The 15,592-nt window shown below is 26.1% G+C and overlaps 1 protein-coding gene across 1 annotated transcript; it reads right to left on the bottom strand.

Annotated features, from left to right (window-relative positions):
• Positions 1-6,700: 6,700 nt before the first annotated feature.
• Positions 6,701-12,521, bottom strand: LOC147800804 (uncharacterized). The gene is made up of 8 exons (XM_087156451.1): positions 12,415-12,521; positions 10,047-10,728; positions 8,524-8,671; positions 8,371-8,441; positions 7,706-7,852; positions 6,914-6,922; positions 6,834-6,842; positions 6,701-6,762 (listed from the first exon to the last, which is right to left on the bottom strand). Exons 2-8 carry the CDS (start codon positions 10,174-10,176, stop codon positions 6,701-6,703), a joined length of 576 nt encoding a protein of 191 aa, XP_087012577.1. The 5' UTR covers positions 10,177-10,728; positions 12,415-12,521.
• Between the last annotated feature and the right edge of the window lie 3,071 nt (positions 12,522-15,592).

Here is a 15,592-nt window from a genome sequence, read left to right on the forward strand (position 1 = left end):
TTACTTCACTGATAATTTGAATATAAATTATTATATTATACTCGATATGATTGTTTTAATGCAGACATGTTTGTATATAATAATTTTTTTTTTTATATTTTGCTATATTGGAGACAATAGTTACAGACAGAAATCATACGTTTTGGGGTGAAAAAAAATAAGGCACAAATCGTTAGTCTAGAAAACTTCTAGAAGTTTTTATTTTATATTTTGGTTGATTCCAGGCGAAAATCGTTTAATATTTGAACGCGTAGTTAGTGATTCTAATCAATGACATAGCAAGGTTTTTGATTTTCATTCACAGATAGGTAGCGTCTTAGGTACAAATTGTGGATTTTTATTAGATAGCTCAGTTCTTGTAAGTATTGCGGCAAAACTTTTCGTGAACATTGTATACAAATTCAAGAAAATTCAGTTGGGAGCAAAAAATAATACACTAAACTCAGCAACCACCAAAAAATAAAATGATTGGTAGAACAAACTGGAAGATATTTGGGGAAATGATAAAACGTCTATTGGTGATGAAGGAAAATGCCCAAATATCATTTTAATTACTCACAAAAGGTAGATAAGGACAGAATAAGATAGATAGAGGAAGCTACGAATAAGAAAGGGATGAAAAGGTTTCTTTCCTAGTTTTTCAGACTTATAGAATGCATGGTGTCATAAAATTATCCCCGCTCGTTCTTCCAGGCTAACAGTAAATACTTTTATACGTCGTCTAGAACAATCAAACTTTCAAAATATTTTTGAAATGGAAACGATTTTTTAGAAATTTTATCCATTCCTCATATAAGAAGAAAAATTATTGCACTTTCTCCTAAATTAGAACACATAGAAAAACGGCAGACCACATTCATTCATAACGAAAATTACTAGACTTAGTCCCCTCGTTTCCTCCCTCGTGAAACAGTAGATTTTTATTTATTTTTTAATTTAAGCATGCATAGACAAAGAGGTTATTCAAAAGAAAATAAAAGGAAAATTATGACTGACTAGGACTAAAGTCTTTTTCAAATTGTATTCACATGATTAATTTATTGACAAAATTTGAAATTTATTAAAATTGCTAAAATCGAAACAGAACAGAAAACTTGTGTAACTGTTTCCAATTGCGTTATTAGAAAAAAAAAGAAATTTTAAAAAGGAGAAAAAAAAGCTGAAAGGACAGCAAAACAACTATTGTTTTCTTTTTAAGAATTTTCTTTAAGAAAAAAAAAAGAAGATTTGATTACATAAAATTTGATAGAGTTTTCTTATTATTAATCAATTAATAATCATCAGATTTTGAATAAATTGTTTTGAATTAATTTCAATTGAATGGTACCATTTAAATAAATTTATTTTATGAATATGCTTACATTTATTTAATGGTTGATTTTGTGAAGTGATTTAAAATTTAAATATCACTATACAATGTAATTTCTTATATTATTGAAATCTTTAAAGTTTTAAATTATAATTTCTGCGCAATTTGATTTTTTTGAACAAGTATTTTAAATTCCTTAAAAGTTCTGTTTTCAAAATCTTTATTAAATATTCTAAATATTGTTAAATCTGTTTTAAGATTGGCTACCAGCAAGAAAAAAAATGCCCACAATATTTAAAATCTTTTAATTTTTAAGTATTAGTTTTTAGACATTAAATTTCATTATTTCTAATAAAAATCACATTTCTTATTTTGAAAAAAAAAATTTAAGAAGAGAGAAAAATAACTAAGTAGAGGAAGTTTATTTCTTATAATTTTCTGTTTCTACTTTGCATTAGTAACAATATATGTCTCTGCTTAATTATTTACTTACTTAATTATATTTTTTTTATGTGTGGATAAAATTTTTTCTATTTTTTTTCTTAAATCTATGGGAAACACCATAAACTAGGGTACGTAGTCGATCAGAGAAGGTATATATGAAATTGAAAATGCATGAAAAATTTGCACTTAATAAATTGAAGTATATATTATTTTCCCCTAATTAAAACAATTAAAATTTAATTAACTCATGTTATTGTTTAAAGAGAGAGAGACTAACAGTTGAATTATTAGACATTATTTACTAAAAGAAACTAATTAAATACAATAGAAAAAGTGTAATAGAAAAAAGGCTAGATATCTTTAATTTTATCACCATAGAAAAACCAACAGTACTTAGTTAATATTATATTTATAAATCTGATGAAAATTGCACGACCTTTTTGTGTGACAATGTTTGAATATGAATTTCTCTAACTTTTTTTCCTCCAATATCAGTTTTATCTATATCTTTTTCTCAAGGTGTTCCGTGTTTTTTCCTTATTTTTTACGATGATCGTTAATCTCTCTCTCCCAGAAAAAAAAATATAGTATAATTTTTTCTTGAATTTAAAAAAAAAAAACATAAAATGAAGTGTTTGAATTTTGTGTATTTTTCTTTGGTGACGTTTACTGTGTGCAGTACCTTACAATGCCTTTCCGCAGCTATTGTAATTCCACAAGTAACAATGAAGATGGAATAGACAAGTATTGAAAGAATTTCTGCCTCTGGTAACTGTGGGTTAGTAGGATAGTTTAGATGCCCTGTGGTGAAGAGGAGTCAAAAAGCTTTGTGAAATTTTTCTATGTAAAGCAAATAGTGGACAACCGTATTGTGTAAATCCTTACTCAGAATACTTACAAACATTAGTCTTTCCCTTGCCTCGAAAAAAAGAAATATTCCTAAGGGAGTACTACCACAGTAATATAAATTTGAAATAGAACACTGAATGATTTTCATGAAAAAAAAATGATTACGCATAATTAAGAAAAAGAAAAAAAAGAAAATATTTATTATTTAAAGTTAGTAAAATATTAACACTAATCATTAGCATTTTGAATAACATTAAAACGGTTTGATATCAATGAGGTTGAGAATCAATGAGAAATTAAAGTAGTATTTTGATCGATAAAAACTTGATTTTTGTATGACAAATGAAAGGCTTTCAAACATTTTCGAAAATTCGTTAGGTCGTCTATTTCTAAACATTTTCTGAACAAAAATAAACGAAAAAGATATTGAAAAAAGTAGAAATACTGAAAATTCCTTAGAATAAATTCGTATCTTTTCTTACATTGAAATAAATTTGTAGACATTAATGTATTGTATTTTCAATAATTTTATGCACCATAAAATATTAAAAGATAATGTCTAAGTTTCTTTATTCGCGATCAATATCGAGTAACATAACGACGCATATCATAATGAAAAACATAAGTTTTAATGTTGTTATACATTTTTAAATTTAAAAAAGTAACTAAAACAAGAAATCAGTCCTTTTTCATTTTCAATCTTTTTTTTTTCCTTTATCGATTTATGCGGCGTATTATTATTTAACAATAAAGCATTGATCTTTATCATTCGAAGACTATTCGAAAGTTTTATGTAAGTGTTCCTGAGGTTTCCTTGTGTACCTGCTCAAAAGCACATTAATTCGTATATGTACGTATAAAACACTACATTTCCTCGGTGTACTAGATATATTGTTTTGAAAAAAAATCCCGCGAAAAACTTTGTAATTAAAATTTGATTCCACTTTTTAATAAGAAAAATTAAGTATAAGGTAATTGCTCAAGCATCATAACCTCCAAAGACTTGAGAATAAGAATTGTATTAGGTAATTAAGTTGAAACATCAAACAAATTTCTGTATGCGCTAATTACAAACGCTTTTTTTCTATTACAAAAGTGTTTTTTTTCCTTCTTTCTTTTATTTATTCATTTTTTTAACCACGGATGTATTTTAACAAGTGTATTAGAAATGTTAATCAATGTTTGACAGAATTAATTAAACAAATTTCTTATTCCTATGAATAGCGAATATTTAATGTGGTTAGAGTGAAGTACAGTTTCGTCAGTTTAGGCTATTTTGTCAGTAAACTCGACATGGAAATCCAATATGGCAACAGTTTATTTTACGTTTCAGTTAAAAGAAAAAATTTTAAATTCATATATACTTATAATTAGCACGATTTTAACAAGTCAAATTGCCACAAATGAACATAGCCGTTGAATAAATGGTTCTTTTTTTTTTTTGCTTCAAAAATAAAATTTTATAATGTGATATGAAAAAAATTATAATTTCGTTTTGAAATTTATAGTGTTAATGCAAAGAAAAATTATTAAACAGAAGAAATTAATATATGTTCCATAATTATTCGAAGTTTGCTTAACGGTTGCACTTTGACAAACTCTTGTGGTTAAGAGAAAAGAATTATTAAAGTATAGCAGCTCGTAGGAATTCCCGCGAAGAATAAAAAACGCTATGTTTTAGTTTTAATTGTAATTTGACAATTATAAATTCTTATTGATTAAATAATTGTAAATACTTTAACATCAATTCTGAAAAACATTTATTTACTTATTTATTTTTTATAAAAAAGTGCTGTGAAGCATTTCGTTATAACACAGGATACATCCATTTGTTGATTTAAAACAGTGTCTTTCCGTGAAGTTTGCATTAGAAGATAAAATTTGGCCTTATTTTTACTCCCAGACAGCGAAAAGAGAACCTTTTCCTAAAGGAACCCCTTTTTTTCGCCTCTGAAGGAATTTCATTCCCCCATCACTCCCCCTCTCTGCAGCTGCCTGGCTACCGCACCCCGTTTTACGGAGGCGGTTACCCCTGGCAACGCCGTTGTTTACCGAATAATCGAACCTTTTTCTCCCCCCCATTAGACTCCCCCAGCCTTTCGCTGCTCCTTCGCCTCGTCGGAATAATTTTCAGCCCCGGGTGAAGCACTTTTTTGCACCGCCCCGGTAAAAACGATGCGGAGGAGAAAGTGAAACTGGGAGATTCTCTTTCCACCGCGATAGTGGCGCCACCCCCTCCTCCTCTGATCAATTTTTAAAACGCGTTGTGTTTACACTTTGTAGTTTTGGTTTCTTCAACGGTTGCTTGCTATTCTCGCTTTAATTATATCGAATGGGTGTTTAATTTTAACTTTAATTATTTATTCTTAATTTTAATATTAATTTCCTATTTTTAACTTTTTAACTTTTACTTGAATACTATATTTAATCCAATACAATCATATAAGGATTGTACATCTGGGAATTTGTTTCCTACTCTTAATTTAATTCCACCAATGGTTTAAATTCATGTTAATTAATTTTAAATTAAATTAACTTAATTTTAAATTAAATTAACTTAATTTTAAATTATTCTGTACTAATTTAAACAACACCTATCCTATATTACTTTTATCCTATATTATCCTATATTACTATATTATTATCCTATATTACTAATTTAAACAACACCTATCCTATATTACTTTTATCCTATATTATCCTATATTACTTTTATCCTATATTATCCTATATTACTTTTATCCTATATTATCCTATATTACTATATTATTATCCTATATTACTAATTTAAACAACACCTATCCGGAGTTTGCATGTAGATGTTTTTTCGTGACGCTTCGGAAATAAGGGGTTAAAAATAAACTTTGCCTCGTTATTTAAAAATAATTTCTATACAGTAATTTAATTGGTGAAATTTTATTTCCCAGTCTATTCAAATAACATGAGAAGTGAGTGCAAAAGTGTAGTTTTAACTTTGAACCAACAATATGTCTTAAAAATTTCTTCTTTTTTATAAAAAGAAAAAAACGGAAATTTTAATTTAAATCTTACAGTAACATGGCAGTAATATGTTTATTAATTCTCCATTTGAAAAAGAGAAATTTTGTAATTTTTGCAATATTAATTCGGAGCACGTTTTTATTTTTCTAACGTAAAATATTACATAAAGACATTTTTAAGGTAATAACAAGTATCTAACAGCACTTTACAACTGAAGTAAAGTATATTTTATCTTACTTGTAAGCATTGGCGTAGTAGACGGAGTTGGCGTAGTTAATAAATGTTATTACTAGGTTAATATAATAGAAAATTAAAGGATCTTAAATGCAATTATAATGATGATAAACATTAAATCAATAAACATTTAATAGTATAAAAGAAAGAGACTTGAACTACATAATATTGTTTTCAACTTTTATTTATTTTGAGTTATTCTTTTCTTAAAAAGTGGAATACAATTTGCATTACAATCTTTATCAATGAGGAAAGTGAGACTATACAGTCATATGTCTCTTAAATATAAATTGTAAAAAGACAAACATTTTAGAAACACACATTCCTTAGCACAAGGATTCACAAAAGATAATTAAATTGTAAACTACAACTCGTCCTTCACTAAATTTAAAATGTCTAAAAAAATATTCATTTTTTTTTCTTTTTTTATATTCTTCAGGTAATATTTTAAGAGTTCACAAAAACTGTCATCCTCGTTCTGCTGAAATTTTTTTAAGATTTGGTTTGTTGTGTCAATATCATTCAAATTTTCTTTCCTTCTTTTCTTTTTTTTCAATGAAGTGAGGAATCTCTCATCATTATAATTTTTGGATGTACCTGGAATACCTGTAATAAAAATAGTTGTTAAAAATTAATATCATTAACTATTCTCTCATCATTATAATTTTTGGATGTACCTGGAATACCTGTAATAAAAATAGTTGTTAAAAATTAATATCATTAACTATTCTCTCATCATTATAATTTTTGGATGTACCTAGAATACCTGTAATAAAAATAGTTGTTAAAAATTAATATCATTAACTAATCTCTCATCATTATAATTTTTGGATGTACCTAGAATACCTGTAATAAAAATAGTTGTTAAAAATTAATATCATTAACTAATCTCTCATCATTATAATTTTTGGATGTACCTGGAATACCTGTAATAAAAATAGTTGTTAAAAATTAATATCGTTAACTAATCTCTCATCATTATAATTTTTGGATGTACCTGGAATACCTGTAATAAAAATAGTTGTTAAAAATTAATATCGTTAACTAATCTCTCATCATTATAATTTTTGGATGTACCTGGAATACCTGTAATAAAAATAGTTGTTAAAAATTAATATCATTAACTTGAATTTTTAAAATTTTGTATAAGTCTAACTTTGTTAGATTGGTAATAATTTTGTAGAAACTGCTATCTGACTTATATACTAGCTGATTTTAAATATTTTACATAAAAAAGTCCTTCGAAAAAATTTTATAGCAGTTATTTGGAATTTTATTAATATACCAATCAATCTAACAAAGTTATTTAAAAGCACTTCTAAGAATTTTTTATAGCAGTTATTTGGAATTTTGTTAATATACCAATCAATCTAACAAAGTTATTTAAAAGCACTTCTAAGAATTTTTTATAGCAGTTATTTGGAATTTTATTAATATACCAATCAATCTAACAAAGTTACTTAAAAGCACTTCTAAGAATTTTTTATAGCAGTTATTTGGAATTTTATTAATATACCAATCAATCTAACAAAGTTACTTAAAAGCACTTCTAAGAATTTTTTATAGCAGTTATTTGGAATTTTATTAATATACCAATCAATCTAACAAAGTTACTTAAAAGCACTTCTAAGAATTTTTTATAGCAGTTATTTGGAATTTTATTAATATCTATAAGTTATAATTACTAAATATTCTCCAATTATACAATGTACTTTATAAGTTGAAAATTTATAACATACGGAGTTTTTTATTTCAGAATTAGTGTAAAAGATGGAATATTTAAAGATGCATTTGTTTTCTCTAAATTTAATTTATGAATTTGTTCAGTAAAAATTACTTCAATTGTTTAAATTATACTATAAAGCTTACTTTCTATTTGATTGGACTCATTAAATTCTTCATCTGTTCTTTCTTCTGCCAACTGCTGAAAAATTTCAAATTGCTCTTGTGAATCAGCATTTTTTTCGTCCAAAGAATTATCTGGTAGCTTTGGATTTTCCTCCAGTAAATTTTTTGCTGAAAATGTAAAACTTTAATTATTTATACTTATAATAACATAATTCACAAATTGTGTTCCCCTTTTGTTTTCGAAAGCAACTAAAATACAAAAAACTAAGCATTTTTACAACAGCAAATTGAATTATTTTTAAAATTTCACTTATATTCAAAACACCAAATACAAAGGAATGAAACTACGTCTGATATCAATATCAGTAAAAATATCCAAAATGGAAAAAAATTAAAACTCCATAATTTCTAAGAGGTTAAATAAAAAAACTAAGCATGAATATCTTGTGAGCAAAGAATGGGTTTTGAAATAAGTAATAAATTGATTTTGAAATAAGTAATAAATAGGTTTTGAAATAAGTAATAAATAGGTTTTGAAATAAGTAATAAATAGGTTTTGAAATAAGTAATAAATAGGTTTTGAAATAAGTAATAAATAGGCTTTAAAATAAGTAATAAATAGGTTTTGAAATAAGTAATAAATAGGCTTTAAAATAAGTAATGGAAACTTTTTTATTTTTGCTTACTAGAACTCCCAGCTGCTTCATAAATCAGAGGAGTTGGTTGGAGAGTTACTCGCTCAAAATTTCTCTCTGTCCTGTTAAAAAAAGTCATGTTAAATAAAAGTTTTGATACGTTTTTTTTATGTATATAAATTAGAAAAAAATTTTAATTCATACTCTCGCTTCTCTCTGGTATGATCATGAAGAAAAGACATTGATTTCATATGTCTCCACTCCTTTTTTGCTGCAAAGGGACTTAATCTCAGTCTCTTCTCTTTTACATAAGTATTTCTCAGGTTTTTCCATTTATATTTTGCTGCAACGTCTTTTATATATTAAGAAATAAATTGTCAATACAAAAATAAAATTTATTCGAAAAAATAATTTAAAGGAACTAGTTATAAAAAAACTAATAGAGTGAATGCTATAAGAAGATCCATGTTTAATAAATATACCGTTTATTTGACTTTATAAATATCCATAAAGAGCTCTAATATAGCTGTGGTATAATTTTTTTATTCAACATAAATGAACTTTTTTACAAAATATATAATTCGTTGGAAAATTAGAAAATATTTTTTATAGAATTGTTTATACAGGGTGATTCTAAAAAGATGAGTAAAATTTTAGGAAGTGGTAGCATAAACACAAGCAAGCAATTTTTATCAAAGAATACATGGTCGAAAACAAAACGCAAAACCGCTAGAAGACGTCAAAGATTATGTTCTTATATGAGGTAAAAACACATAAAGAACAATGAAGTTAAGTTATAAAAGGCAAATTTAATGGCATGTGATTACAATAAGTGTTCAAAACAGTGGATGGCAGCGGCTATGCACGCAGCACAACGACAAAGAAAACATAGGCGAACATTCTGAAACACACCAACTTCCCCTGCGGCGGCCGGAAGCTTGCTCATCTTTTTAGAATCACTTTACATAATATAATATATATATATATATGTATATATATATATATATATATATATATATATATATATATATATATATATATATATATATATATATATATATATAATAAATATATATATATATATATATATAATAAATATATATATATATATATATATATATATATATAATATATATATGTATATATATATATATATATATATATATATATATATATATATATATATATATATATTTATTATATATATATATATATATATATATATATATATATATATATATATATATATATATATGTATATAAGTGTTTTAAATTCTAAGATTACAGTGTAATAATGTGTCTAACATTATTTTTTAACAAAAAAAATATCTATATTTAGTTACTTATAAATAGTAACTTTAAGGTACTAAAAGGAAACTTTAAAGTAGGAGAGAGTGGTTCACCTTGGTGTGGGAAATGGGGTAAGATTTATCAGTTTTGAGAAGAAAGAATTAATCTGCAACATTTATTTATCCGTAAAAACGGAGATAAATCGTACATAGTATCAAATGACATTTCGCTAAAACTGAGTAACTTTAACATACTGAAGAGAAATGTTAAAGTACTATTGTTATGGTATTCAAAAATATAAATAATCTTTAAAATCAATTAAAAGTGCTTTCCATTAATAGGTTAGATAAATTGATTTAATTAATGAAGTAAATTCAAAAAATATTATACGAAATTTATTATTAAAACAAAATAAGTAATAGTAAAATTTTGCTTACCATCTGTGTTAAGCTTTTTTGCTATGTAAATCCATGTTAGCTTCTTTATTTCTGCATCTTGATAGGCCGAATGGGTACAATCATATAACCAAGGACAGTTTTGAACTAATTCGATTAACTCCTTAATCATTTTTTTTTTAAAAATTAAAAACAAGTGTTGAAAAGAAAATAGCTGCTTTGCTTCATTCTCATGTTCTATTTGAGAGATCAAACCGGAGCCCAGACTTTTTCAGACTTTCGAACGAGCTAGGAAGAGAAAAGTGACGTCATTTTGATGTCATTTTTCTACAGTGAACGAAAAACCTCAAATCTCGCAATTTTAGCTGACAGATTGTATTACATTGCTAGTTTCCTACGAACGGATAGCTTTCACCAGTCAAATCGCTCGTGAATCTTATTCGAAACTAAAACAATAGCGGAACTTTTAAGTTTGGCATTAATCGTTGAGTTAGAAAGGATTGAAAATATTTTTGAAATTATAGAAGCGAAAAAAAAAGTATTTCAATAAAAAATAGTCTTTATTTTTAAAATTCTATTGATATTTTTTATGAAGTATTTGAAACTGAGCCGATTCAGTAATAATAAGTAATGATTAGTAAAAATATATATGCACAATGGAGGAATTCTGATAACTTGGGTACACCACATTTGTTTCATCACAATATATTTGATTCGTAGATACCTAAAAAAAAATTTTTTTATTAAACTACCAACATAGATTACACATAATTAAATCATTCTAACAGTAATTATTAATAACATAAGCAGGGCTGCCACTGGATGAAAACAAGAAAAATAGTTGCGTTAGTAGCATCATATATGAATAAAAGTCTCCTAAATAGTCTCAAAGATATATAACATCATATCCTCCTCTAATATAATTTTAATTATTTGTGCTGTAATAGCATAAAATTCAAATAACATGCATTTAGATACTCATATTTTATAAAAAATGTAAATTTATTTGTGGATTTTCCAACAATATATTCTTTCACACTACGCATAAAAACAGGGAGTTGTATTTTTATCTGTTACAGAACAGTTGAATTTGAAACTTGAATGTCCTTTCTCGGTTCCAATTTGCAGCTGCTTAGTTTAGACATTAAAAAAATAAATATTGCAATTTAATTCAATTTTATTTTGCTTATTTTTCATAACTGACACATTTCCAAATTTTAATGTTTATCAAAAAAATTACGATCACAACTCGACAAAACGAATATCATCATGTACCTTTCTTTCTATTCTAAATAACTCTAAAAAAATTTACAACACATTTTGTGTAATTAAAGACAATTTTTCTAATTTTGCTACTTCGTTCAAATTAAAAGAGGGAAAAAAATTTAATCCTCAGAGATATTACATTAGCTTTCTGAAACAGGAGGAGCATTCCAATTCCAATTCCAACAGTCTGATTGGTTAAATATGTCTGTCATGCTTTTGACATCAGACAGTGAGAAATAATAAAGTTAGGATAAAACGAAAGCACGGCAAAAAAAAGTGGGAAAGGGGGAAACTCATGAAGCTATTCTTAATTTTAGTCGCTTTGGCTTAATAAAGTCGCCGATTTTACGCAAATCATTGCAAATTAGTTGTTTTTACTCATACTTCTACTAAAATAGTCGCCATAGTTGCTATTGCTTTAAAATAGTCGTTATAGTCGCCTTTTTAGTCTCCAATGGCAGCCCTGCATAAGTAAATTTTGATTTTAAATTATTAAAATTAGTTAATTTTTTTATAGTTTCAATGACTTTGATATATATAGAGCTTATAGAAATCAGTCAAAGAATATACAAAATGTAAAGTTATGAAGCAGAAGTGTTTTGCTACTATACGTCATCCTCGAGGGCTGCAATATGTTTCGTTTGCTATTAACAGCACATGTTTCAGATAATTAAATCAGTCTTATAGTAAATTATTAAGAATATTTTAAAAAAACACTTAAAATTTACTTATAAAGTTTCAATGGTTTTTATTTATATTTTATATCGCTTTTATATATAAGTTAATTGAAAATTAAACAAAAATGCAATATTGTGTTTTGTTTGCTTTATAACAAAATAACTTTTGCCATTTAACAATAGAACAATAAATTCTTCAAAGGAATGTTAAAAACAGATTATGTAACAAAGGTATTTATTTTAGCTTCATAATTTAAAGAGGGAATAAAAGTTATTGATGTTCGATAACTAAGTCTTACAATTTTATCTGTTTATTTGATAACAATAACATACATAGATAATTACTACATTATACAATAAATTATGCTTAACTACCTTCTAGTATGACACTCAATAATATAATTCAACAGTTGACAGTTTTAAGCAATTTAAAATTGTTAAATTAAATTCCTGTTTATAATACTTACCATTTTCCAAGATTGTACATAGCAGATCTTCAATCGAGGCTTGCGTGCTACTCAGCACAGCCGTCTCCTCTGCCTGCCTTTCGACTGCTGAAGCCATTCTCTCGAATGCAGCCGTCTGTTTCTTCATCTCCTCTAAGAATTCTGCTGCAGTTTCAGCAGAAATGGGCTGCCGTGGCGTGGCTTTTTCTGTAAAAACAACTCATATTAAAGCTCATTTTGTGTGAATCAGAAAAACTAATAAATTCTACTACATAAATTGACATCCCAGTAACATTACAATAACTAATAAAGAAAAATTTCCATACAAACAAAAATGTTACTCATTTTTAGAAAGAAAAAAAAACAAGTTGTACTACATTAATAAAAAACTAAATTATTTTGTTGATCATAATATGTTTAATAACAAAAAAAATAAATATCTGCTACTTATAACTGCATATTGAATACAAATAGCGAATTATATTACTTTTTTTCCCTAATATTTTGCCCACTGGTGTAGCAGACACACTGGAACATTCACCCAAAGTTTTTGTTAAGTCCCTTGAAGGAGTGGTGCATACATCTTGGCTTAATTCAATCTGGATGGTGTCATGGCTGGTGTCAATCTGTGTTGCCTTCTGTTTTGAAACAGAATAAAAAATTAAGGATATTTTTTTTCAACAAAAAAATCTGAATATATTATGATAAAGAAATACCTCTAATGAGCACTACTGCTCTATGCCTCCTTCCAGCATTTTTTCATCCCCTTTGAATGAAGTGTATCCTGTCAGATAAAGGATACTCTCTTCTAAAGGGGACAGCTCTTCCATTGCAAGTGATCCACCACTAGTGCCTTTAGCGTGCTTTTGGATGCGGCTTGCTTTCTTCCGAATATTACTCTTTTTGTTACTCCAGCACTAAAAAAACAGAATTGTTAAATACATTGTTAAAATATATTTGTAATAATCACAAATTATAAAGAAAAAATTTTCTTTTCTCACTATTCTCAATCAAAATTTTATATTTTACCACTCGCTAGTAAAATAAAACTGAAGAGTAAACAAAAAGTATTAAGTATTTATTTCAGAAAAGCAACAAAAGAGAAAAAATTCAATAACGATTACACCTTTAAGCTTCATTGCATAATTACAAGTAACGGTAATATATAGCACAGGTTCTTATAAAATTAATATTTAAGTATCAAATTTACAAGTAAAATGTATTAAACATAAAGGTATACTTACTTTGGCCCATTTTTTTGCTGGTTTTTGAGCACCAATTAGGCTATTTAAATCAGACGCAATTTCCTCCCATTTTCTTTTTCGATCTTGCCCAATTTTATTTTGAGCAAGGTTTGGATTTTGCTTCATTATTTCAGTCAACTTTCTTAGTTGTTCTTTTGTAACACTATTCCCTTTACTTGAATACATTTCGTTGGTGTAGAAATAAAAAATCCACGAGTAGTCCGTAGGCTGAAGTCTCAAAAGTAGCTCTAAACGAGCTTTCGTTCCGACATTTGAGGGGTAATTTTATTCTATCAAAATAGAACAAAATCTTGGTTGAGAAACATAAATTTTTAAAGTTCTCCAAAATCTGACTGTCCATTATCCCAAGAATATCTGAAGAGAAACGTAATTTGACGTCACTTGGAAATGAATTGACCAATCCGAACAAAAGCAGTTGTCGTCTGCATACTATGATAGCCTCGCGTTCGTTCTCGTTTCTTTTTCGCTAAAATTAAACACTTTACAGATTTTTATGAGTATGTACTTCAAATTTTTTATACAATTATAGTTACTTCAAGATCTTAAAATCTTGTTATTTTCATTTTAAATCATGATGAGTTGATAATTCAATATAAAAAGGTAAAGCACAGACTATGACAGTTATAATTTTAATATGAAGGGATATTACACCGCGTCTGTGATAATTTTTCTGTTTTATTTATTTATTTATTTATTTATTTATTTATTTATTTATTTGCAAAAGTACTTAAAACTTGAATTCTATAGAATATATTAATCTTTTTTTCCACTCTGTAAAAATTAAAATTTGAATCAACTTTTTAAGAACTGCTACCCTACAGAAAATAATCTGATTTTCTTTAAAAAATCTGGAGATATTTCTACCTTATTTATTAAAACAATACTTATTTTAGTAAGCTAAAAAACCCTTTTTATACAAATAAATATTTTGAAATTCAGTTTGACATAAAAATTTCATTTGTACAAAATTTTACGATAAATTTGAATTAATTTTTATTTATTTGCTGTTTGGTACACTGTCTTTTACCAAAGCTTTAAAACTTTCTCTACTATATAAAAACCGGATATTTTACTCACTGAACATACTGTTTTGTTACATAATTTATTTGAACAATTTAACAGAGTTTTGTTTTTCACTATTTAAAATTTTAATGTTTTAACACAACATTAATTTTGAAAAAAATAACAGAGTTTTGTTTTTTACTATTTAAAATTTTAATGTTTTAGCACAACATTAATTTTGAAAAAAATAATATTGATTTGGAGAAAATATATTTACTTAGTATGTATAATTTATTGTTTCAATTGAATAAGAATATAATTTATTGTTTCAATTGAATAAGAATATAATTTATTGTTTCAATTGAATAAGAATATAATTTATTGTTTCAATTGAATAAGAATATAATTTATTGTTTCAATTGAATAAGAAATGTTTTCAAGTGTTATTTCAAGTAGTTTTTGCAAGTGCAGCAAAAGACAAGTACAGAGTGTTCCAAGAAACCTCAGACAAGTATTGTTGAATATATTTTTCTTAAGCAGGAGAAAATAATTCCAGACAATTATATATCCATATATATTTTGAAATTTTATTATGGTTTGATATTTAATAATTTATTTACATTTAAGTATAGAGAAATTTTTTAGTTATTTGTCGAAATAGTACCAACTCAAATAGAGTTTTAAATAATAAATATACACTAATTAAAATGTAAAATATACGATATTTACTGAAAACAAGCAACAAAATCTTTTTCAAACGAAAAAAATTGAAATTTCAGCCTATGTTAAAATGTAAAGGTACAAAGAATGCAAAGTTTTAATAAAAGTTGTAGTTACTATTTCAAACAATATATTTCCATTAATTCGAAAAAGTTTTCATAAACACTCAAATATTGCGTTTAAGTATATTAATTCAATTTGGGAAATCTGTC

Source organism: Parasteatoda tepidariorum, unplaced genomic scaffold (genome assembly GCF_982258835.1).
Source record: "Parasteatoda tepidariorum strain Cologne lab strain unplaced genomic scaffold, Ptep-v5.0 scaffold_79, whole genome shotgun sequence".
Classification (NCBI taxonomy): Eukaryota; Metazoa; Arthropoda; class Arachnida; order Araneae; family Theridiidae; genus Parasteatoda; species Parasteatoda tepidariorum.